This window comes from Convolutriloba macropyga, chromosome 3 (assembly GCF_964194025.1).
Source record: "Convolutriloba macropyga chromosome 3, txConMacr16.3, whole genome shotgun sequence".
In the NCBI taxonomy this organism is placed as follows: Eukaryota; Metazoa; Xenacoelomorpha; order Acoela; family Convolutidae; genus Convolutriloba; species Convolutriloba macropyga.
The window spans coordinates 71,729,832-71,756,966 of record NC_134470.1 but is presented as its reverse complement, the minus strand read 5'-3'; the positions used below and the strand labels follow the sequence as shown (position 1 = coordinate 71,756,966).

The 27,135-nt window shown below is 36.6% G+C and overlaps 1 protein-coding gene across 1 annotated transcript in view; it reads right to left on the bottom strand.

Annotated features, from left to right (window-relative positions):
* Window positions 1-27,135, bottom strand: part of LOC142336428 (uncharacterized) — a 58,907-nt gene that overhangs the window by 11,622 nt on the left and 20,150 nt on the right. The window contains exons 4-11 of the mRNA XM_075385259.1: window positions 25,373-25,564; window positions 23,586-23,609; window positions 23,245-23,512; window positions 22,235-22,538; window positions 15,934-16,193; window positions 14,697-14,952; window positions 12,966-13,147; window positions 5,701-5,956 (exon numbers count right to left, since the gene is read on the bottom strand). Coding sequence (XP_075241374.1) covers window positions 5,701-5,956; window positions 12,966-13,147; window positions 14,697-14,952; window positions 15,934-16,193; window positions 22,235-22,538; window positions 23,245-23,512; window positions 23,586-23,609; window positions 25,373-25,564 — 1,742 coding nt within the window. The remainder of the gene's footprint in view (window positions 1-5,700; window positions 5,957-12,965; window positions 13,148-14,696; window positions 14,953-15,933; window positions 16,194-22,234; window positions 22,539-23,244; window positions 23,513-23,585; window positions 23,610-25,372; window positions 25,565-27,135) is intronic.

The window sequence follows — 27,135 nt, the reverse complement described above, 5'->3', positions numbered from 1 at the left end:
CGGCATATCTCTAAGTCCATAAAAACCAGTTTTGAATCTATATGTACCAGTAGATTCGCCACATATGATGTTAAAATTACAGTGTTTTGCTGTGTCGTGATGCAATTTTAGTTGACTATATGCATACTTTAAGTCTAATGTGGTGAAATATGCTTGTTGGCCGTTTTGTGTATTTGTAAGGTGTTGTGAGATGGTATCAATTAACATTTCGATATTAGGCATTTGGTATTTATTTTTATGTATTGCTTTATTTAGTACTTTAGAATCTAATGCTAGCTTTATCGACTGATCTTTCTTCACTGTGATTACGATCGGGGAGATAAAATGTTCGTCAGAGCAACTAGATAGTTTTTCGATATGACCTTCAGTCTGTAATCTTTCTAATTCTTCTGACACTCTAGGTTGGAGATTAATCGGAACACGTTGACCTTTTTAATGCTTTGCTGTAAACTTTTGATGAAACTTTGATTTCGCTACATGTGTTTTAGATAAGCCAATTCTTGATACCAGATGTGGAAATTGCGTCGCGATTGTCTCTTTAATTTTACATGTAGAATTATTGATGTTATAAACACATTTACCAGTTTCTGGTTGTTGTTGAACAACTGCAAGTCCCAATGTAGTGAACAGATCTCTTCCGATGATATTTTTGTGCCCATCGTCTACCACAGTCAGCATTGCTGATGTGTCTTTCCATTGATTGTAGATTACTGTGGTTTCCAAGTGCCCAATGACTTTGATTGGTTCGTTTGAGAAAGTTTTCAAATTCCTTTTTTCTGTTGTATCTGTCCATTTGGCTGATTTTGTGGATCGGATGATTTTGTTCGCTAAACTTTTTGTTATGATGCTGACGACACTTCCAGAGTCAATCATAGCAGATGTTCTTATTTCCCCCATTTGTACTTCCACATTCAGTGGTTCCAATTGATGAACTGAATCAGAAGAAATCGCCGCTACATAGTCATCTGAATCACTATCATAGTTTGAATCGTACACCTGTTCATACAATTGTTGATAGCTTGTTATATAGTTGACGGATTCTTCATCATCACTTTTTTCCGGCGATTGATCTATTTGGTTTACATTTGATTTTTGAGTTTTCTGTATCGGATTCTGCGACTTTTTCGGTTTGCGGCATTTTCTGGCGAAATGACCCATAATACCACAATTATTGCATTTCTTACCATTCGCGGGACAAATCTGCCTATGATTGTGACTCCAACGGAGACCACAATTTGTACAAACACTCGTATATTGATAATTTTGAGGGACAGTTGGGTAGCGTGTGAAGTCTCGTTTTGTTGAAGATCCATTCGCGTTGCGATTGCGTACTGGGTTACTATTAATGAAATTCACAGAAGTAGTTCCTGACATCAAGTTTTGATTTATTTTCTGCTGATTCTGCGCTCCCATTTCCATTTGTATGGCTATCTCCAATGCTTTTGGAGGTTCTACTGTTTCCTTGAACAATTCTTTCTGAGTCTCGTGATCAAGCATATTTAAAATGAATGCATCACGAATCAGCGTAGTTTCTTCACTTCCAAGATTGCAATTTTCCGCCAATTCTATGACACGACCATAGAAACTTTCCACCGACTCTCCTTTTTGCTGCCTACACGAGTAGAAAACGAAGCGATTGTAAGTTATATTACGAAACTTTGTGAATGAGTCCTCCATTACCCGCCACAAGTCTTTAAAAGGTTGTTTCTCTATCTGCAAATGAGGGTATTTACTCTTGAAAATCCACCGTCCCTCTGTACCAATGCTCAGATATAGCAATGATATCGTCTTTTGCTCACAAATTCCCCACGGTTTGTCTCCACAGAGAATCCCAATTTCTTCAACCTTTTTACAACGGTTTTGCCAGTTTACTTTCAATTGCTGATTTCGAACTTTACGATCTCTTTCCGTTGCCTGTGTGTGGTTTTCTACCGGTTCTTCGTAGGTAGGTTCAGGCGGGTAAGTCACCGTTGCAGGGGGATTATTTAACAGGGTGTCTAATTGTATCCCTTCCTTAGCAAGTAGAGCCAGTTTCCATTGCTGCGTCCATTTGTCCCACGTCAGAGAAGGTGTTGCTGTCGGTTTCTCCCAAAATGCTTCTATGTGGAGTGGTGTTTTATTTGAGTCCACTGCTGACTGCGCCATGTTATACTCATACACAATGAGTATAGTCAATTGAATTGCAAATGCTCTCGTAAAAGTTGAGATAGGCACTTGTGCCGCGAATGGCAAGTTTAGTCGTTACGTTCAAATGGTTATTTTCTAGAATGGGCAATCTCGGTGCGATTGACTCTAGTCGAAACTACTGAGCTGAAATGAGAAGCGTTTGCAAGAATTAAATTAGACTGAGCGTTAGCGCTGCAAATTGGAGAATGAAGAATAAGAATGATACAATTTAAGAAAGTTTGTTCAAAGTTTAATCATGCATAACGGAAGCAACTCTTGGATTTGTTTATATCGTGAACGAATGTATTTCCTTTACAGACAGAGTGAACAGACAAAAACTGCTAAAATGGGAGGAAGTGTACATCAACTGAACTTAAATGGCATTTGCCCTTCAAATGGAATTTAAAACAACTAAATAAAATAAAATACGGATATGGATACATGAAGGGTATCCATTGCCGTATGACAAGAACAAAGCAGTTTAACCATCTTTTCTGTTTAAGCGGAGAAAGTGAGAATGAAATATTTCTTAAAACTTCTAAATTTCACACCTTTTTTCACGCCTTGTCGCAAATCATGCTTATGAAGCACGAATCATGCTTAAAAAGCAGAAATCATGCTGTACGTAGCTTTTTGGTACCATAGTGTAACAACAAAGTTTGAATTGCTGAAGTAGACGTTGAAGTTTATTTTTAAAAAGTTTTCCCAATTCAACTCCCAGAACCCTGAAGGTAGGCACAAAAAACTATACCATAAATTGGACGCCGATTTATTTTTACAACTTTTTGTTCTGTTTTCAGGCTAAAAATACTTAAGTTTGCATCTAGATATTTTTTTTTTGTAGAGCCTCTAGAACACCGTTCGGTTATGGCAGAACTAATATACCTGCAAAGCATTCTCATACTCAAAGTTATTTCGGATAAACTAAAGGCACAAAATGAAAGTATTAAAATCTAACCAAAGATTCTAGTTGCTAATGAAATCTGGTTGCGAGAGTACTCAAACTTTATAGATTTGGTAGGATAGGTAGAAATCTACCAAACCGGGCAAAATGAAAGAGAAGGGGGTGTAGCAAATCCTATTGGAAAGCAAAAAGTATTGTTATTACATTAAACTCAAAGGACTACATATAGGACTGTGCAGATTATCACCACAAAACCAACTCCGTCAAGAACAAAAATTCTGATAGTTACTGCTCTTTTTTTGAAGCTCTAGAATAAAAGTCGTAAAGTTTACTCCAATGGATCTCTGTTGGTAGTATATGTCAAAAATTACAGCAATGTGACGAGTTGAAGCTTTACATTTAATACCGTTAATACCTGAACGTTTTGGATTTATGCCGATACGATTTGGAAAAAGGCTGTAAGGACACAGCGTCATGTTTTATAACTGCAGAAATCCTCAAAAACGAGAAAAAATATTATCTTTAAGTAACGAACAAGTAAAAACTGACAATCATCAAGAGTTGCCGAGAAAATATTTGTAGGGGCAAGGCTTTGGCAAAGCTCCAAGAAACAAAAATGTTCGAAACGCAAACGATTAAAGAGAAAGAATAAACAGCCCAGTCATGATCAGTTCTTGACAACTAAGAAATTCAATATATCGGTTAATTTTTAAAGTAAAAAAGGATTAAAAGCAAATAGCATTTCAATTGGCAGAACAAATGCAAAGAATTAGTTTTCAGAGCAAAGAGCAAAATGTATGTAAGTATGTTTAGCAAGTTAAAATCAGAGGTTAAAATCTGGATGCAAAAAATGCAGCAAGAACGAAACCTATCGTTAGAATTGAAATATAGAAAAATTAGCAAAAAATCCTTGCATACATTTTTGTCTGAATAGTTAAAAACCTTTTCAGAACAGTTTAGCAAGAACTTGGATAAATGTAGCTACACATTTTACTCTCCTGAGATTTCCTCTCCATAGTGTGGAGATGAGAGCCATTACTACGTAAAAAAATAGTAATATATAAGCAACCTTAAACCTTACAAAAGCAATCATTTGAAAATATGTTGTTTCTGACAGTTGAATTGTTTCACAAAATTCTGTCAACAATCTCATCAGAGTAACCTTATTGCATTTTAACAAATGTTTTATAGAAAGAACTTTTGTGAAACTGCTGACAATCGCTCGAGTGATATCGAAGGTTAAACAAAATAAAGTCATTCTTTTTGTTCTGAAATGCTCATATGAATCTGATACGTAAATCCAATTACTAATAATTTCTATTTCGATCAAACTGAATTTGTTTTTTTCAAACCCCAATACTTGACATCAGAAGACGGAAAGTGCACTATGGTACCAAAAAGCTACGTACACCAAAATATTCTTTTAAAAACAAATTTTCAAAATTTCCAAAAACCGAGAACGTTTAGCTTGTTTGAACACTTTACAGCCAATTTCCCTCCCTCTGATTGTATTGCACCCCAAGACATAAGTGATCGTTTGTCCGAAACCAATTTTTTTTTTCAAGAAATCTTGTTCCATTTCTTCGAAAAACTGTAACAATTCCGTCGCTGGAGATGCGCATCTTTGTTTCATCAGTAAAAACAACATTCTGCCAGAAAAGGACCGGCTTCTTTAGTCATTTTGAATATAAACACCTGCTTTTCTTCTTCAAACAGACTTTTTTTGCAGCCTTTTTGAAAAACGCCATATTTTTGAGAATTCGTCTAACTGTACCTCTGGAAATTGTGCCGTAGCAAGAGAAAGCGCTATAAGCCACTCTAATGCACTCCAGTGAGGTTTTGGGATCTTTCAAAACATCGGTAACTAACTTGTATTCTGATTTTTTTGACAATTTTTGGGGTCTTCCGCTGAATTTTTGGGGCACGGAAATGTTATTTTTCAAATAACGTTTGTATGCATACTGTGCACTGGATCTTGACTTCAAGTTGAGTTGTTTTTGTATTTTAGACCACGAAAATCCGACATCTCGTAGCGTAACAGCTTGGCAGACGGTGAAAGAACAAAGCGTTTAAACCATCTTTTCTGTTTAAGTGGAGGAAAAGAGATCGAAATTTCTCTTAAAACTTCTAAATTTCACGCCTTTTTTCACGCATTAGCGTAAATAATGCTTATGAAGCACGAATCATGCTTTAAAAGCAGAAATCATGCTGGACGTAGCTTTTTGGTACCATATTGTATTCTAAGTTTTTTTAATCCTTCCTTGCATTCTGTATCTACTTAATTATGCAATGACAGTTTTCAAAAACAAAAGGAACCGCTTGTTAACGCTTTTACTCAATTCTTGTTGCAATTACGAAAGTAGGATAATTATTTAAAATACTTAAACTGACAAAAAACAGGAATTCTAATCAACAAAAAAGTGGCCTCTGTAACTGAAGCATCTATTTTTTGTATGCAACTCCTTTTTTGCGATTTTTTTTCAAAATTATTGCTAGACTTCTTTACATCGAAAACCTATACAACTCTTATTGTCATCGCAGCCAGCATTATTTACATTTTTGCAGCATCGTATTGAGCGACCAAACATTTCACATTTAGATGACCCTTGAAATCTGTGAACTTTGCCAACCTTTAGAGTATTTCAGAAACGATAACAGCGAATTCCTGGGCTGGAATTTGCCCCTGCTCCTAGGCGGGCTTCCATTGGGGCTGTAAGTTGTCAAGAACTTGAAAGACAATCTGCCGTTCTTCAGGCGTCTCCAGTTTGATTCATTGTTGTCATTCAATGTTCGTTTTGCATTCTCATGCTTCGCTTTCTCAATAAGCTTTGCTGTGGCTGTGAAGAGTCGCTGGTTGACGCATCTTATTCCGAAATAGTCCGCAATCTGAAGTTACAAGTCGCAATCTTTTTTTGTAACCGTCTCTCTATTTGACCAAGTAGATCCTTGACTCGAGTTCTTCTACGCACACATTCGAGATCAGGTATTTTTCAATATTATAGGCTTCCACATTATAGGCTTCCACACAATATTATAGGCTTCGCACTAACCCTTACTATAGGCTTCCACATTTGATTATTTAGTATATTTTTTACAAACCTTTGTTATGATAAAATATATTCTTCATGCTTGGAATGTACATCCTTGGTAAACGAATTAAGATCATTTATGGTTCCATGTGAGTCAATGTGTCAAAAATTGTGTTACAACAACATTTCATTGTGTGTTTTCAAAAATTAGGTGACGATTTTTAAAATTTTATTAAGATTAAAATTATGATCTCAGTGTGGTTTGATGATCCCAGTACTTCGAATGGCTTCAGTACTTAAAACTATAATCTCAATACTTCGAATGGCAATCTTGCAAGATGTTGCAAGAACCGTTAGTTCTGCAGGATCATACAAGGTAATCATGCAAATATGCAAATCATCTGAACAAGTTTGAGCATCATCAGCACTTGAAGAGAAAAGTGTTCTGCGTTTAGTTTTTATCAAGATGGCCAGCATCTACCAATCTACAATTTATTACTTTCTGCTCAAATTAAATATATTAGGTTCAATAAACAGTAAAATTATAATTCAAAACGAGTATGCAGATTTCTATAAAAATCAAATGAGTTGTAAAAAAATTTTAAAAAAAAACGATTATCAGTGATTGGAACATTTTCACATAATTACAATGGAAACGTGTAACTTTCATTATGCAGAAACATTTGCAGTTTTGCAACATAAATGAAGATCTTGCAGAATGAATCGTTATCTCAAAAGATGTTTTGGAAAGAAATACTGTTGGGTTGTGGGTTTTCGCAAGCGGAATAAAAAGCGTTCTTTACTAAGTAAAAAATTAATTTCTCAAAATGAGAGACTAACAAGAATGATATTTTACAGTAGAATTTAGAGATTTACAGGAGAGATCTGATTATAAGATCATGATGGTGATTTGATTTTGGTGATGAAAAAAGGCGCAAAAATCAGCTGTATATATACTCATTATCAGTGCGAGAAAGTCAAGATACAAAACTAATCTTAGCACCAAGATTTACAGTGGGGTCGCAAGGGTTAACCAATATGGGTTGCTTCTGCAAATTTTCCAGAAATCAGTCGCAGGGGGTTCACTTTTCCGGTGGTATCATAATCATTCAATAAATGCTGGGAAGACTTTACATCAAACAATCTAACTCTAATATTAATTATCTAGATTCACCAATTTGAACCGAATATTGATTCTAAGCACAATTTCTTGACAATTCATTTAGATAAATTCTCTGATCAAAATCAATTTCCTTTTGTCTTTCTAATCTGGTAAGTAAAACTTTCTTTCTAATTGTCACTAAGTTTAAGATTATAGTTTGATCGATATTCCAACACCCCCACTCAGACTTGAGCTGATTGCGTAGAGTCTGTTCCCATCAAAACAGTTCTGAATATTTCCACCTTCGATACGGGAAAAGATTTCGTGAAGATGTCGGCTGACATTTTGTCAGTAGGAACACAATGAATTGAAATAGTCCCATCTTCCGTCTTGTCCCGAATGAAGTTAAATTTTGTCTCAAAGTTTTTACTCCTCTTGTACTGAGTTTTGGCACGATTTAATACAACTCTAGTTGTCCTCTCCAATTGCCATTGAATGTTTCTGTTGGATGCCGAAATCCTCTAAAAGTTCTTACAATGCTTCTTGAACTGCTGCTGCCATGCCCTGATATTCTGCTTCTGATGAAGAAAAAGCAACCGTGGCCTGCTTCTTGACACCCCAGCTGAGTGCTGCGCCACGTCCGTTGAACTTGAAGTAGTAGCCCGTCGTTGATTTTCTGTCGTTTACAACACCGGACCAGTCTGCATCACTTTCCCCCCTAAATCATAACTAGCTTCTTTTAAGTAAGTAAGTTTTAAAACTTTTGAACCTTGAATATATCGCAGAAGTCTTTTTCAACATATCCAGTGTTGATTGGTAGGTGCATTCTTGTGTCTGGACAGAATGTTGACTGTGAACTTGATATCTGGCCTCGTCTGTTGGGCCAGATACAGAAGTGATCCATTCAAGCTTCTGTAGATCCTCTGGTCCATTTCTTCGTCTCCTTTCTGTGCTGTCTGAAGTTTCAAATTCAAATCAGCTTGAGTTCTTGAGGTTATGCATTGATCCACTTGAAACCGCTCAAGATTTGTTTCTATGTAGCCTTCTTGGTCGACAGTGACTTTGCCCTCTTCTCTTTTGATTCTTAGACCCAGAGGCTAGTGTAATCTATCTCTGTCTTCCATGTGAAATGTTGCTTGGAGTGCCTTTTTGACATCGGATGCTTCTTGATGCCACTATGATGTCGTTAACCCAGGCCAAGATGAGGGTGTGACCCTCTGTATCTGCTCTTGCGAACAAGCAATGGTCATTCCTGCTTCTGGTGAACCCCTGTCTCAGTAGGACCTGTTGTTAGCTGCCTATTTTAAACCATAAATAGACTTATTCAGTCGGCATACTAACTTCAGTCCATCTGATCTTTGTTTTACAAACTCCTGTGGCTGTTCCAAACCCCTGTGGCTTCCTCTTTTGATGAGTGCAGGAAAGCCGTCTTGACATCAAATTAGTGCATCACATGACCCTGCTTCGCTGATAGTTGAAGTAGAATCCTGAATGTCTCTGGCTTACAGGTAGGCGCAAAAGTCTCAAAGTAGTCCAGTCCTTCCACCTGTTTGAAGCCTTTCGCCACAAAGCGTGCTTTGTGTTTGTCCGCTTGACCACTGGGTCCCAATTTCACTTTGTAGACCCATTTACCTGGTATGACGTCCCTGTCCGTGGTAGTCTCACTAGGTGCCAAGTCTCGTTGTCTTGGAGTGCCTTGACCTCGTCCTTCATTGCCCGGTGCCACTGGTCCCAATCGTCACCTTGCTTGGCTCCGTAGACTGTTTTGGGTTCCACATAGTCACCCTCAGTCACAACAAGATGGGTCCTGATTTCTTCAAAAAATTGCGGAACAATCCTTGCTCGTGACCCTCGTCTGGGATCTGCCCTGTCCGCTTGCTCCAGTGCCTCTTCAGAGAAGCCAACTGACTCTGACTTGAGAAGTCCTCCGTTTCACTGTCTTCCAGTGACTCCGAGTCTCTGTTGTTGCAGTATATTCTTCGTCCAGTGCTGCTTCCTCAACATCCGAGGCATCTCGTCTCAGTGTCGTTTCTTGAGTGTTCACGCTCTCTGCGTCAAGCCACTCCTCCTTTATGGCAGTAGATGTGTCCGGCTCCTCTTTGTTGCCATCGTCTTGATGACCATCATCTGGCTGCCAGATCCCCAGTTGCTGTGACCCCTCATCTAGTAGGTCGTGTGTCTCTGTGTTGTCAAGGATTGAGCCCACTTCGGACTCCTTGATGATCACATCTCGAACTGCCACAAACTTGCGTGTGTTGGTTACGTACACCAGGTATCCATTGTCTCCTTCAGTGTAACCCACAAACTTTCCTTCCAGTGCCTTGGGTTCAAGTTTGCTGACATCTCTGTCCCGCTTCCTCATGAAGACTGTTCAACCAAAAATAGATAGTTTACTAATTGAAAGCTTTGGTTTAATACGTCGCATTAGCTCTGCTGGGCCTTTTTCTTCTCGTCGTCGCACAACCGAGTTCCTGATCCTTGTTGCATGGATAATTGCTACTCCTCACAACATCTTGGGAAGACCCGAGTCAATGAGCAAGCATCTTGCCGTCTCCAGCAGTGGCCTGTTGCACCTCTCAGTTAACCCATTCTATTGTGGCGTCTCTGGTATGGTCTACTCCTGCAGAATGCCTGCACATAAACAGTACATCTAGAGCTGCTCTGAGAGAAACTCCTTCGCATTGTCTTGTCTCAGCTTCTTGGGCGTCCCCACACTGAAAACAAACTTCTTCAGACTAGCCAGTGCTTCACTCTTTGCCTTAAGCAAGTCCACAAACACAAATTTCGTGTACTGGTCTGCAAACACAATGCAAAACAGGAACCCTGACAGTGAGTCTACTGTGAATGATCCCATCACGTCTGTGATCACCCTCTCCAGCTTTTCTTCTGCTTGGGTCTCTGTCACTCTTGGTACTGGAGTCTTTGTGATCTTGGACAATGCGCACACATTGCATACATCATTGAGTTCCCCCACTGTCTCTGGTGCATTCCTGACCACATTCGCTTGATTCAAATGACCCATTTGTCTGTGCCACTTCCTTGCACTGTAAAAATTCACGCTGTTGGAACTCTTCTTGAATTCTAGAACGCTGCAGGGTAAGTAAAACAAAATATTTTCTTGTGTTAGTTTTACCCGAGTTCCCTTCTGGAGTTTTATGCAGCTATTTCCTTTCTCGAAAATGGAGCTATGTCCCCACTCCGTGCATCTTGAGACTGATAAGAGGTTTGACGAACAGTCCGGCACACACAAAACATTTTTGAGTTCGCATTGGAATTCCCCTTCGTTTGAGGGTATGCTGATACTCACACAACCTCTGCCCACCATTCTGAAAGCGTCTCTTTTGGGATTTCTGACCACTGATTGAATGGCACAAAGTCGAAGGACGCATCGATGTTCGCCACTATGTGATCTGTACAACCACTGTCCTCCAGCATGCCTGCTGTTTTCCACTGGGTAAAAGCTGCGCTGTATTTTTCGTCTGGTGAAGCCAATGTTTGACCCATTGCCACTGACTCATGTTTGTCTCCATCTCTTTGTCTCTTGCATGCTCTGTCTAGGTGACCTTTCTCACCACACTTGCTGCATTGTGCTGTCTCCTTCCTCCTGTAGTCCTTGGCAAAGTGTCCGGGGATCCAACACACAAAGCAGTTTCCTTTCTTGGGTCCCTTCTTGAAGTAACGCTTCACTGCCAGTGCCACTGAACCACTTTGTCCTTTGCGCTTCTGTGTTGTGCTCTCATGGAAGTTTTCGAGCCTTTTCCTCAACTCTGTGAAGTTTGTTGCAGGGTTAAAGCTTTCCTGTATAACAAAACTTTCATACCTCATTGGCAGACCATTGAGGAAAAAGGCGTTGAAGAGGGTCTCTGAGACTGCTTCCCCAGCTTCTTGTAGCCTTGTGAGCAACTCCTGTCATCTGGTGAATAAGCTCTCTAAATCCTCAGCATCCTCGAGCTGCAGTCGAGCAAGCTGTGCCACCAAATTCACCACTGTCGGCGTCTCCACACTCTGAAATCTCTTTTGCAAAAGCTTCCAAGCCTTTGCTCCATCTTCGATGCCGGAATCTCCCACACAGTCATGTCTCATCAGCATGAGGGTTCCTGCATCTAGAGTCAGTGCCAGATGGCACCACACATTGTTCCGTTTCTCCTTGATGTCTGCAACTTCCTTCTCATATGCATCCTTCAGCACCTTGTTGTTCTTCTTTTCATCATCGCTCCCCCCATTGGCTAGCGGTGCAGGCTCCTTGGGTTGATATTCTGTCCCAAGAAGTGATTTGTAGAGTCCCTTCGTCTGCATCATTGCCACAAATATTGTGCTCCAGATTGGAAATTCCTTTGCCTTTCCTGTGTAGGTCAGCAGCTTTACTGTCTGTTGATCCATCGTAGTTTGAGCAGGCAAAATAGTTGTGAAAAAAATGTACTAAGCATAAAAGGATTATGGCTGTCAACAATAATTTAGTTTTGATTTATAAATTAGTTTTATGACTTAGAAAACTGCTGGGCCCATAACTTGTTGGGTTATGGGTTTTCGCAAGCGGAATAAAAAGCGTTTTTATCTAAGTAAAAAATTATTTTCTCAAAAGGAGAGAATAACAAGAAAAATATTTTACAGTAGAATTTAGAGATTTACAGGAGAGATCTGATTATTAGATCAAGATGGTGATTGGATTTTGGGGATGAAAAAAGGCTCAAAAATCAGCTGTATATATACTCATTATCAGTGCGAGAAAGTCAAGATATCAAACTAATCTTAAAACCATGATTTAGAGTGGGGGTCGCAAGGGTTACCCAATCTGGTTTGCTTCTGCAATTTTTCCGGAAATCACTCGCAGGGGGTACCACAGATGGTATGCATTTACACTTTTTTAAGTATTCGTTCACATTTGCGGAGGTATCATAATCATTCAATACATGCTTGGAAGATTTTACAACAAATAATCTCACTATAATATTAGTTATCTAGATTCACCAGTTTGAACCGAATATTGATTCCAAACACCATTTCTTGACGATTCATTTATATAAATTCTCTGATCAAAATCAATTTGCTTTTGTCTTTCTAATCTGGTAAGTTAAACTTTCTTTCTAATTCTCACTAAGTTTAAGACTATAGTTTGATCGATATTCTAATAAATACCTTGGCCAAGCATGCTACCGCTGCATTGCGCTCCGGTGATTTTCAACTTTGTTAGTTTGATATAACACAAGCTGGGTTAAAACACATTGTCTTGCAAGATCTTGCAGGAAAATCATTTGTTCTCACATCTTGTTTACTCCAAATCATACATGACTAATAGCTACTGAAATTCTTTTTTTTTATGTTTTTTTTCTGGGTACTAGATCAAAATGAGTTTCATGAAGATTGCTCACGTGATATGCAGAATCACACAATTTTGCAATATGAACTCTACGTTAAAGTGCGATATAAATATCAACGATTATCCAAGGTTGTAATGGAATCCCACAAGACGTGCAGATTGTTGTTAATCAAACTCGTTGTTCTAACTCGCAAAGCAGCTTTTCTCAAATCTTTACATTGCCTTTAATAGAATACCGAATTGGGCACAAACGGAATTGGGCACATCCGATTTCTCACTAACCGTGCGATAAGTTCTGCATTTTACAGTCAAAGCATAGAAGAGTTTTTCGTCAAAGCATTGTTTACCTTGGCTTCTTTCCGGTCCGACTGAGAGCTGGCTCTTTAATGTTTGAAGAAATAATTTTAATTTGACTTCAGCTGAGAAAATTAAGGGGTGCGGTCTTACTTGAGGTATACGCGTGCATGCAACAGTGACAACCAGTTTCCTCTCTTCAGAGGCAGAGGTGTTGTCCAGACTACTCTCTATACTCTCTGAGATAACATTGGCAAATGCATCTTCCTGTTTGTCTTCTAGTGGTTCTACATTCAATTCTTTTGCCTTGTCGGAGAAAAGGTACTGCGGACAATCTAAAATGTCAAACTTTGCAATAGAGAATAAAAAAATGTAAAAATATTGATATTTAATTATTCCAACCCTTCAATTGTTTTTGGGTTTTAGAATTTGTATACCAACTCTAACTTTTTCTAAGCCAATTTTGGCCGACCGATATTTTTGCGGAAGGATACAAAAGTGGTAGCCTTGGGGAGCCTTTTTGAAAGTGAATCAATCGTTTGAAACATATTTTCATTTTTCCAATTTTTCGGGGAAAAAAAGTTTTTCAATTAACTTTTCCCTGTTTCAGTGGTACGCTAATACTATTTAAGTTAGATGCTTGAAATAGCTTATGAAAAGATATATTTAAATATTTAGTAAATTTGTTTTATAAACTGCCCACATGGAAAAATGATTATAGTTACCTTCGGCGGTAAAAGCGTTTCATAAAATTGTAATCCTTTAACAGTTTAATCTTTTAGAATTACTAAATTGAGGATTTTATTGCAATTAAGCTGCCGTACAATTTTTTGCGCAATGAGCTTCCGCATAAAGTTTTTCGTGTTGGAAAATAGATCCCAATAGTCAGTATCAAGTGACAAATTGAAAAAAAAAATTACTGATTTATCCATTTAGGTCACCACATTTATATCATCGACATTTGGACGTATGTTTCACACGTACAATGTATTGAGATAGAAAAAATGAAAAATGAATACAAATTGTGTAAATTTACTCGCAAAATTTGATACCGGGAGACGCTAGTAATGCATAGTAAAACATATGTACATTTTTTATGTTCATTTTTCTTGAGGTTAATTCAATCTTAATTTTTTTTTGCAATTGAACATTGATGAGAAAGTACCTGTTAGGCCGTCTCAAATCTAAGGATAAAAGTAAGGGTAAACAAATCTTAGGGTAACAGTCTTAATCTAAAAAGTCGAAAAAGCTACAAAAATGTCAACGTGTCAATATTGAATGACCTGGAACAAAACTTTTGCTTGACTTTTCTAGTGAACTTTATCAGGGCTGACTACTTGACTTTTGTGTAATCTAAATTGCTTCTCCTTCTCGAAAATTGAATTGAGTTCTTGGACCTCTCTTGTACTAGGACTATTTTCTCTTTTCATAGAAAAATACGTAAATGTCTGTCGAAAGGCATCTTAGCACTATAGACAGATATCATGATGTAAGTTTTTGGTAAATATGAGGTATGGTATATGAGGGGGTGACATCATTATGTACAAATGCACAAATACGATCCTCATCTAGACAAAATTGTCTAAAAAGCATTTCTGAAACAAAAATGAAAAACTAAAACACTTTTGGTTTGGTTCATTAAATAGAAAAATTGATACTAAATCAATCTAAAAAAACTGCTCCTGATTGCGTTTTGATAAGAAAAATGATAAAACAGTAGAAATAGTCCTAATATCTTGCCATATGCTTCATAACAATAAAGATAGTACGCGTTGTGGTTTATAGCAAGATATATGGCTCAATACATGAGATCACGACAAAAGAACCAAAAAACTAGACATAAAAAACTATGACATACTTAGTTCTAGAATTTAAAACACTAACCTCTATTAGCGATATCAGCCTCACTTGCAGCAGATGTGTAGGGAAACATCTTGACCAGATTCTGCACCTGTTTCGGATGTTGTCTTCCTGCAAATGATTTGTAAGCTGTGCATGCTATCATTTCGGCTATGAGATTCGTCGTCTCAATGCACTGAATGTCGTCTGCAATGAGTGACATGATTGGACGTTCCAAGGAGTGGGCGTCTTGAGTCACAGTTCCGGAGAGAGATGAGTCCCAGCTGTCTTCGCTGATGTCCTTCAGAACAAAAAGCAAAAAGTTATATGACAGTAAAACACTAACGTACAAGTTTTAAAATGCCGGCAGCCTCCAAGGCTAGAGGTCAACATACCAGAAATTCCTATATACATTGCCAGAAGTTAACATAAGTAAATTTTAAAAAAAATCCGAATTCACAGAAAAGCAGACTTATAAAAAAACTAAAAAGACTAAAGTTGGACCCATGAAAAGACCCTAGCTGGACTTTATCTAGTTGCTGGACCGTGTAGTTACAGTCAATGTTGCCCCCCACTACACTTTCAAAGTGTTTTCCTGAGTCGAGATCTAGACTCGGGTTCCATTAACTTTCGGCATTTTCAAACTTACAAGTTGAGTGTTTTAAGCAAGGTTACGTGACACTGCAGAAGTCACTTCAAAGAGGTGGCTTAACATCTCCAACCGCTATGCAGTTCTCTATAAACGCCAGAAGTTCTCAGCAAGTCACAGAAACTATACTTATGTCATATAGATCGTTGATTGTCAAAAGCAGACTTCCTAATTGTTTTTTCTTAATCAGTTGTTATCTTTTTTGCGACTACGATCAGTTTTGTCATTTGGGGTTGACAGCTGAATTGTGTAATGACAGCAAGTAACGATATGCAAGCTGAAAGGTGCAAACCGGTAAGCATGAGTTTAAATGCATTTTTTTAGAAAATTAATCAAGCACTGCTAAACGATTTGTGTGATTCATTATGATAATCCGAACTACCTGTACATGTCAACTTGATTTTTAATTTGCAATGTTTTGTACCAAATTGAACTTGAGAAACAGGTCGTTAAATGTGAAAAACTGGCTAAGCCGGAAAAATTTTATAAGCAATTGATCTATAATTATAAATTATGTTTAAGCATGATATATTTCAGCTTCAAGTAGCGTATAACATTAGCAGTAGTTATGATAATCGTAGGCTAATGTTAGTCTGGCCATTTGCGCAGAGAAAAAAATGAAGGTTTACATGCCTGTTTGTTTGAGTGGAAGAATGCGTAATGCAATAGAGCCACTCTCATTTTCTCATCAGGAGTCTCTGTGAACAACTTCAGGAAGCCAGAGTGGTCGATGCTCATCTGGTGGAGAGTCTGGGCATGCAGATCAAAGAAGAAGGTCAGAGGACGTCTGGTCGGACCAAGTCTGAATGGGGTCAAGTGCATGTGACCTCTGGCAAATGTAGGCAGCTGATTGGACGAGAGATAGATGCTATGTGAGGGCGCATGTTCATCACCTAGATGAGATCAAGTTAGAAATTAGGTAATTATAGTAACGCAATAATCACCGTCCTCATAAATAACCAGACACCCGGAAAGTGCTAGACCCAGACCTCAGCTCGTAGCAGCGACTCATTGTATGACTAGACCCATGAAGAGAGTGGGCTTGACCGTTTTCATCGATTAAAAGACCGAATAAAAACCCATGAAACGACTTGGTATAGACTTCAGGTGTGTGACCGACGGGGTAATCTGGGTCAATGCCGCACACCATGTCTTTGGCTTTTTGAGTCATTTCATAGAGTTTAGATCTCGACTAGGGTAGGAAGTTGTAAATCATAAAAATCAAATATTAAAGTGTCTGATTACGCGAAAATTATCTTATGCAATTACCGAGAATTTTGTATAAAGGTGAACCTAAAATGAGCTTTTAGGAAATATTATAAACAAATTACCGAACCGAACAAGGTGGCTTGCAATGTACGTTGGCGCATAATGTTCCAACCCCGCTAGTCCACATTTTTGGCTTAATTGACTATAAACTGAAGTAAAATAGATTAAGTTCAAAGTTAAAATAGAGGTTAAAATTTTTGATATTAAAACTTTGATAGATTTTGAGAGGAGGAATGATGTGCATACAAAAAACAGTTACAATCGAATTTCTCCAACTCATTAGAATAAAAACTAAAACAAACAAAACGACAGACAAGAAATCAACTCTAATGCAATTTTGTCAGGTAGAAAAAAAATTATCAAATAAACAATGAAATTTAACAAACAGAGATATACAGAATTTAACTTCTTTCCAGTTTTCGAAATAAATTGCAACGCAGCCTGTATTTAATTTCTATAAGATTTAGACCTATGAGTGAGTGAGTGCTGAAGTCAACAAGGCGGGTCGGTAATGTGCGATGGCACATAAAGTTCCGACCCCGCCCATCCACAATTTTGGCATAATTGTCTACCAAATGAGGAACAGATAGAAAAACCCAAAAATTATTTTTTGCGAATCCCAAAAAAGCCCGTCTTTTTCAAAATTTTCTGTATGAACAATAAGATAGCCTCCAAAGCAAATAACTCAGTGGAGTAAAAATTGATGCATTAGATTGCTGTAATATGTCAATTTTAAGAAAGCGAGTCAAGACGAACAGCAAAATCAAACAACAACAACAACAACAACAAACATTAATTACATCAAAAAAATTATGTCCCTCTTAAAAACTAACTTTAATAAGAAAGTCAACATACCGTCAGATAAACCTAAAACTTAACAAAAATAACTTATAAATTACCAGAAAACATATGCGACCAGTCCATAAAAAGGTTTGGTAACAATTATACAAAAAAGAACAAAAACAGTAAAGTAAAAAAATTAACTTATTTTTTTGAAACAGTTAACTTCAAAGTAAAAAATACCATTAGGAATCAATTAAAATTACCACAAATTTACGATTACCACTGTTTTTATAGAAGGGCATTAGGACCTGTCCTTATTCATTTTTTAAAGCGGCTAAAAAGAACAACAAAGAACAAACAAAATTTAATTGAAACTTGCCAGAAAACGCTGTCAAAACCGTCAAGCCAAATTTTGGTACTCAAAATTTATTTGGTTGCGCTTTCCTCAAACAACTAAAACGTAGTACGTGGCCATTCATTAGTAAGACTAGGTAACAAGTAGACGAAACAGCGAAGTGCTAAAGTATAAAATACTTTTAATTTTTTGTTCGGAACAAAAATACATTCAATGTCATGAAAGGCATTAATTACAAAAATAGCTATTTAAATAGGATCGTTTATTCATAAAAACGAAGCCCTCGAGACCTGTAATTATCCAGAATATTTCTTGCATCTACAAAAAGAATGTCAAATATGACAAAAATCAAATTAATTTACTTTGTTTTTGTGAAAAACCGGTGTCGAAGCCAGTAAGGCCATAACAAATTCCTTAAAAAAAAGATTTTGGGACACCAATCCCTTTTATTCCCTTGACACCCATAATGTCATATTTGACCTGTAATTAAATAACGAGATTAGGTAACAAAAAGAAACATAAAAAGAACAAAATTGGCGAAATTAAAAAGTTTTTTTTTAAATTTTGTTTTCAAAGTCATGAAAGCCATCAGCTATTTACTAATATCAGAATATCGGTTCTTCTATTCTTCCATGAAAAGCCATTGAAAGCTATGACTATACAGGAAATTTCATACGACCGAAACGACAAAGTATAAATGACAGTTAGAGACAAAATTAAAAAATTCAATTGATTTCTTCAAGAAAGAGGCATCGAGGCCGTTAAAACGATGCTGTATATCTTTCAGGATTTTAATATGTTCAATGGTGCCTTATTCTGAATGCTAATAAGGTGACATAAGAATTGTCAATAATGTGATAATGTGACAAAATTAGAAAACGTGAAAAACTGGCAAATATCAAAACAAACAAAAATCTGAAATCTTGTAGTATCAAAGCCAGAAAACAATAACTTCAGGCTTAAAACTGCAACCGAGAAAAAATAATGTTAAATCAGTAGAAAGAAAAAGCAGTCTTTCTTTGCTGACAATAAGCTGGAAGTTGAACAAATAAGGAAAAGAATAGAGGAAAAGTTAATTAAGCCATTATTTATTGAAAAGTCAATTTTTTTTTTAAAAAATGAAACGACCATAAACTTTCAATTTAAAACCTAAATGCATTAACTTGGAGCTGCTTAGCAAGCGAATTGGTTGGACCTATCACTCCTGAGCTTCGATTTGATATGTTCTGTTCTTTATTATTAAAAAAAGTTTTTTTTTTAAAAAAAAAAAGACCGACTGATTACAACCCGATTTTTTTTTTGGATTGCAACAGTCCAAGAATGGCCCAAAACTAACCCTGCTGATACTTATTGTCAGTTAGGAACAAATGATTTTTCGAATGTTGTAGATATAGATAATTTGTTAGTTAAAAACTCAAAATAAATTCTGCATTTTTGATAATCAACGAGTAAAGTTAGCAAAAAACGGCAAAGTTTTAACTGCAGTGCACTCTCAGCGGACTCTGAAGTAGAAATAGCCCCCCTCTGAATCTACAAAGGTTGTATGAGTGTTGTTTGGGGGTGTACTGTCGGCAAATTTAATCAAAGTGGACTAAAGTAGCTTATTTCGTGCTGTTTTTGATGAAAAAGGCTAAATTTGGAAATCTTTATCCAGATTTTTTGCCCAAAAAAATTAAATCAAAACAACCAACAATGCTTGTTCGTCTTCAAAAAAAATCAACGACACTATTCTTAAAAATTATAACAAATTATAGCAAAATTGACGAAAATTTAGGCAAAATTTTACGGAAAATGTGAATAGAAACAACGTGAATTCACTCTTCTTTCCTCAGAAGTTTAAACCTCAATAACTCCCTGTAGAAAACGAAAATTAAAAAAAACTTTTTAATTCCAAATTCTACGCTGGACGAGCTTTCTAATGATACCAGTCTCAACTCTCTACGATGAATATATCGAGCGGCGAAAATTCATGGAACAAAAAAAAACCCATTTGAGTATATAGTTCCTCCCCCCTCAAGAGGGTCGGAACAATAAAATTACATCAGCACTCACTTATGAATCTATTTTTAGAATTCAAAATAGTTTCCATTTTAATTTGATGTCACCCAAGTAAACAATCTTAAGGTAAGTCATGAGTGAGGTAAGTGATTTTGTCTATGAAACCTGTCAAATGATGATCTGTCATATTCGTTGACAAATCAGAGAAACCAAAATGAAAGAAAAAAGCAAAACAAGTGCCGAAGAAAAACGAACCCAGTTTTGGCTGATAAATTTTGGTACCAAAAGTGGCAAAATAAAATACAACTTTGTAGGAAAAGTAAGACAGGTAGAGAGAAAAAAAATTATATGATTGTTTGACAGAAATCAGATTCCATGAAAAGTACTGCCCCCAAAGTTCCAATAACACGAAATGATATGTTAAAATTGTTGGCTACTTCCAACCAATTAAAGCAGGAAATAAGCAAGCCAAAAAACTAAAAAATTACAAAACTTTTACAAACCCGGGTTGTCCAAACTTACCAGCCATAAAAAGTTCCATAATGGTTCCATAAAGTTCCATAAAAAATTTCTCTCTATGAACTTGCTATGGTTTGTAAGTTTCCATAATGGTCCTTTTTATGGTTTGTAAGTTTCCATAAAAAGAATGATGGCCGTGTTATGGTTGGCAATATATCATTATGGAACTCTATGGTTGTCAAGTTACCATTAAGGAACTTTTTATGGTTGGTAAGTTAACATTATGGAACTTTCTATGGCTTGTAAAATCACCATTATGGAACTTTTTACGGTTGGTAAGTTACCATTATGGAACTTTCTATGGTTTGTAAAATTACCATTATGGAACTTTTTACGGTTGGTAAGTTACCATTATGGAACTTTCTATGGTTTGTAAGTTTACCATTATGGAACTTTCTATGGTTTGTAAGTTTACCATTATGGAACTTTCTATGGTTTGTAAGTTTAAAAGGAAATTTCTTGGACTTCAGAAATCTATACTGTTATCAAACAAATACTCTGAAGTTGCTATAAAGGCCACGATCTTCAGAAATAATAAAAAAAATTTTATTTTTTAAAATCAATTTTTTCTATATGATGGAACAAAAAATCGACCCCAATTCTAAGTTTTTGAACTCTTGCTGTAATCTATTTTCAAATTACATTTGCAGTTTTTGAAAAAAACCAGTTAGATGCAAGTGAAACTGGAAAGTGTTGAAAGGAGACAAATGTAGTGCAAGTATCGAAAACTTTTATTTTTAAATCATTTTTTTTCTACATGATTGAGCAAAAATTCGACCCCAAACCCAGGTTTTTGAGTTCTTGCTGTAATCTACTTCCATTTTTTTTTGCAATGTTTCAAAAAAAATCAATTGGGTGCAAGTCTAACGGGAGAGTGTTGAAGAGAGACAAAAGTAGTGAAAATATCAAAAAATTTTGATTTTAATTCATTTTTTCCAGATGATGGAGCGAAAAATCGAGCCCCCAACCTAGGTTTTTGAACTCTTGCTGTAATCTACTTTCAGACTATACTAGAAAATTTTTAAGAAACACATTTTTTGCGGTAAAATTTGAACTAATGATTTTTTTTTAATTTAGACTTGAAAAATTTTCTGGCTGAAAATCAGAAAAAACATTTTTTCATCTTTGAATCTTGGCATTGAAACTTAGTTTTGAATTGATTTGAAAAATATCCCCAAAAATTGGGGTATTTATTATGGAAAATTTGAAACCATAAAACGTTCCATAAAAGTTTTTTTTCATGGCGTTTTATGGTAAGTTCGGTACCATAAAAGTGGAGTTTTTGTTTTTGGACGTTTAGTGAATCTGAGACTGGTCTTTTGATTTTATTTGGAAGATTACCTCAAAAAATCGGGAATTTTATAATACAGAATTTTTTATGGAAAATTTGAAACCATAAAACGGTCCATAAATTTTTTTTATGGCGTTTTATGGTAAGTACGGTACCATAAGAATAAAATACAGAATTTTGAAATTTTATGTACAAAAACGTTGTTTTGGAGCTGCATGTAGCTCTTTGGACTTTTTCTCAGCCAAACTCAAAAATTTTTGTGGTCGTTGTATGTTTAGTAAGTTTCCATAAAATCCAGATATGGCGTTTTATGATTAGTAAGTTTCTTTTATGGTGGTCAACCCGGGAATGCAATGCACTTGAAGAACGGCAAATTTAAGGCGTGATTCAGCAAAGAGTATTAATTGAGCTACGGAAACCAGTTGAGCATATAGTTCCTCCCTCCCACGCCACTAAAAGTTTTGTGGGATCAAATATTTAAGTAGCCACTACGGCAGAGAAACTGATCGTCGAACTTTGCAATCTACTTATTAGGAACAAATAAATGAAACACAGCTATTTTTTTTACATTTGGCAACCGGATATCTTTCAAGCAGTGAAACCCAGATACAGATATCTAATGAGAGGAAAAAGACTTAATGATTTCCCTCAGAGTAATTTTTTTCAGCTTTGCTCTTTAAGACTGGAAACGTCTATAATTTCTTGATGAAAGTACTAGCCATTATCAAGCATATGAATGAATGACTGCGGCAACATTGCAATCACATAGTGGTCAAATAGGATGAACAGAATCCGGTTCGGATTTGCCATATCCCCTGGCTTCGGGTCCTCAGACCAATTTAGCACCTCTTTGGAACCCCTCTGGCCAAAACCAGAGGTGGGTGTTGGAGTCTCGGGTGTCCTGGAGGGGCTCCTCGCAAATGAGGGGACACTCCGTTCTGGCAAGTGAACAAATGTCGACATTCTTGGTTGTTTATCGTCTGGAGATCCATAAGCATGCGAAGAGCCGTGCGCAAACACTTCCTATAGCAACATAAAATTTGTTTAAAAACTCGAAAACTCTTTAAAAAAGTTTAATGACCGGCGAAATTGTGCGGATAATATTCTTCACATTGATACACCCGACAAAAGTAAAATTCTACTTGTTGAAAGTAAAGTTGACGAGAGAGATGACAACTTGAAGAACAAGAAGAACAAAAAAACGGGTTACAAGAAATGGTCGAGTTGGAGAGTTTAGGAACAGTTGGTCAGTTGGTGCAACGGGATCTATTCTATCCCCCCCCCTCAGCTTAGTGAGCACAAATTTTTTATGACCCGCAGGCGCACGTGCTATTTTTTTACATAGTAACGTGCTATATAACAACATATAATTTGTAACTGGGGGTCATAAAAAACACTGGGAGGGGGGGGGGGGGGGGACAAAATGGATCCGTGCAACGGACAGTACACTATCTAGACCAGCAAGTGAGAGCTGCCAGTTAACAACCCCTGGATCGATTTTTTACAGTGGTTTTGCTTGCTAAGAGACAACCACCACCCTCACCCCCACCCCTCCTCCACCGCTCAAACTACCCAACTCCCTCCCCTGCCCCCTCCCCCGCCCAAACCCCCCTCCCCCGCCCAAACAACCCCCCCCCCCCCTCCCGCCCTAACCACCCCAACAAATTCAACTGGTGCAAAGAATGCGGTGGTATTCCAATAATCTGACGACACTCGATAGTTGTCTTACATGAACAATCAGATGATGAAAAGAGACAACAGCATAACTCAACACATCTTTATCTTCATAGAATGGCCTCAGAATCTGCATGCACAAAGCCAGTGTCCCGTTGCCCTGAGCCAGAAGTCTGGCATTGATGTGCTCGTAGCTGAGACAGTCCATCATGGGGTTTCGGTCTCCAGAACTGGTGTCCGTTGGAGTTATGTGACGTAATACAAACTTGAGCCGGGTACCGAAGACGTTTAGGGTTATTTTACCACCCAACTCTGCCAACAGGCTGAAACAGAGATCATGTAATTTTCAAATGATAGAGGTCACCAGTTAGACGTTAGTGGACGTATAATACTTACGGAGCATTGAGAAACGGTTTCACACTGGAAAAAAAATTGAGTCATTAATGTTTCAACTACTCGAGATAATACTGCTCTATAAATTACTTTTATGACGAGAGAACTGCAAAAAGAAGTAAACTCACAGACTTTGCAAGTGTTAAATCAGAAAAAAATTGAAAATTTTATAGGATGATTCCCCCTCCTAAGAGCGGGGTGTTATAGCGCAATTTTAGCGCATTTATTTGAGAAAAGCGCCGAAATTACGAGAAAAAAGCTCTCAGTGAGGAGTGGTTTTACAACTCTGCACAAATGCAGCGCATTTGTTATCTAAACTAAAATGGCGTTTTGAGGAAAATTTTTGAGAAATTCTTGTAAAAACTCGGTTAATAAATGATTTCAGCTCATATTAATCGTATTTCATAAAGAACTAGGTAACAAATCAGCGCACACAAAATGCATTAATTTCAGCTCAAATTCCGCTGCTCCTTTTTCAATGCCCCTTTGTTGCATAAATTTTGCACATTTCTCGCAGAATGTACTCCTAATAATAAAAAGTGTTAGTTCATAAGATTTTATGTTTTTTTGTGGCTAGGAACACGATGAGAACAAAGTCTTGAATCGGTTGCTGCGAACTCAATTTCAAAACGTTTGAGTTCCATAGAGTCCACAGAAGTGCGATCGAAACTGCTTCTGATCAGACTCAAGTGCGCTCGAAATAGAGAAAGATCAGAAAAAGATTTTACTTTTAAACAAATCTCTTAACCTTGCTAAAATATATGTGCATTTGATCAAAACTGATGTTTGCAGTATTTAATACATTAGGAAAAATCAACTATAAAAGTATCAACTATAAAACGAAACCCAACTGTTGAGAACAAATTTTATTTAGTGTACCAATTCTGACCTTCAATTTCAGCGCAATTCCTGCGACTTTTTCAGCGCCACAGTATCCACAGTAAAACGCGTTGTATTGTTATGCATTTCAATTTTAAAGAAGATTGAAGTTTTCAAGGTTCAGAAAATGGGAAGATGCTTTAATAGTCTTCATAGGGAAATGTTGACTTTTCCCCGACTTTTGGATTTGAGATATTTTGCAAAATGTGGGAATTCGTCATTTTCGCTTTTATCCAAATAATCTTGATTCGAACAAAGCTTTTTACCATTCTGGCTCTTAGATTGTTGTTTACTGCAAAAATCTAAAATTTATTATTTTTGATTTACAGTGAAAAGATTTTTTGGAAAATAAAAACAAACTAAAAAGTTTTGCTGAAAAAATCACGTAACTTGTGACTTCGAAAGAAATGTGCTTAACCAAAAAACTCCAATTCAAGCGCCAAGAAATCCGAGGAAAAGGGAAAAGAGAAACTCTGAATTTATTAATTTTTAACTTTATCATTAAGAGCGCTTGTAAAACGTTTCTTTTTAACATCTTTAATTAATTGAGCGGAATGAGTGAGCTGTTCAACATTAAAGCGGATGATTGAAATAAAAAAAAACGATCACCCTAGTGAAGCAAAAACTCAAAATAAACTTTAAAAAAAAACAAAATGGTGTTTGATTTGCAGTTCTTTTCCTTATTCAGTCATTTAGGTGGCAACCTGCCGAGTGATATCTCTTTGCAAGAACATTGAACAACTTATTCACTGTTAAAAAAGTCGTATCGTAAATAAAAAAATGTTCAATAATCTTTTCAAGAATCATCACTCGACATTGTTATGCATACATTTTTTTATGCATACTGCCAAGAAATTTATAGTTAACACGGATAAATTGCGTCCTATTTGACTCAATCTTTTTTAAATCACTGGTCAGGAGTATCAACTGCTCTGTACTCCCGTCCTTCCAGAGACAGACAGCTATCCATTTGAATGTCAGAACTAGTCTGGAAATCCCTGTTGAGGGTGAGGAGGAACACCCTTTGGTGCTTAGAGTCCCACTGCGCCCAAACGAAGCCACTGATCGAATTCTGATTGGTTGGGGACTGCACGCGATGATACCTACAACAGACTTAGTTATAGTTACATATATAGTTAGTTATATACATAGTTATACACAGAGTTAGTTATATACATAGTTATACACAGAGTTAGTTATATACATAACCGGACCATGTTTAAACACCTAAAATATTGTAAAAATGCATTTAAAAATATTCAATGAAAAAAATTGCGATGAAATGAAGAAACGAAATTTTTTGTCTGTTTTTGTCCATTTTTTTTGTCCTTTTTCTTCATCCTTTGACATTTGTCCTTTTCTTTCTTCTTTCACTTTTTTGTCCATTTTTGAATTTTTTTCTGGAGCAGTGAAATTTTTTGGACCCTTTTCTAACAAAAAAAATACATGCATGTTCTGCTGGATGTTGAGAAAGACATTGCATTACTTTGCCGTCTTCTGAATTCATCTGAATTCATCTGAATTAATTGTTTTTATTGAAGCGAGAATCACAAAATTGTGTGAAAAAAATGCATAGTTTTATAGTATTTTTGGGTGAAATTCGGTGAAAAACGGTTCAAAATACGCCTATTCATTTCAATCGCCGCATTTATCGCAACTTTTTTGTAAAAACTAGAAGCTAATATTCCGCAAAGCAAAGCCAACACTTTCAAAATAATGCAAATAAATTGCAAAGTTTGAATAAACATAATGTACATGATGTTTTTTTTGGAAATTACTCACAAACAAGTTTATAATTTTTTTACAAATATTTTATTATAGTTTGACTGAGACCACTAACCATTGGCAAAAAAGTGGTTAATTTGGAATTTGAATTTCTATAGGAAATGCGATCAGTTTCGGCCAGTACTGTTATTCCAATGCATTCATCTTTAACCTTAATTATTGGCACCTGTTAGCTATACACCAAAAATCTTTCAATATAAATGATCTACAGCAGCAATTGGGGTCATAGCAAGGCTAATGCATACCCCTTTCTTATCGCACCTTCGTACATACGACCCAAGACATGATTCTATAATTAGAACTGACCTAAACGCCCGAAGCTAATTCTATTTTGAGTTAATATCGTAATTACTTCACTAGGGTTTCAATGGATGTTACTTGTGTAGGTATTTTTTGTAAGTAAAACAAATAACATTTGGAGGAATGAAAGACCATGCTCGACACAAACAATCCATGGAAAAGCTTTAGCTGAACCTAATCGTTCAACTAAAAGTTGGCTCGATCCAAATTTTTGATACTCGACCTTGCCTCGACCCAAATATGATGGTACTCTTTTTGTGTTGCCTGCCAGCAGTTAAATTGCTCTGGCAGTCCGAATTATTAACTGGATTTCATAATTTAGATACAATATATCGTTTCGTTTCGGAACTTTGCTGTGTACAAATTTCAAACATTGAACATCGTATTGAATACTATATCCTAAGTGAAATATATCATCCTCCATTTTTAGACAATAAAAGCCATTTTGGTAAGTTACCAAAACGGCTTCTATTGACACTTAACTTTCAAAATCGTTCACGCCACAGTGACGGCAAAAGCAGAGCTCATCAAATAAAACAACAAATTTAGAAAAAAGGCCCGCTTATTCTGTGCGTGGCAGATGTTTCTA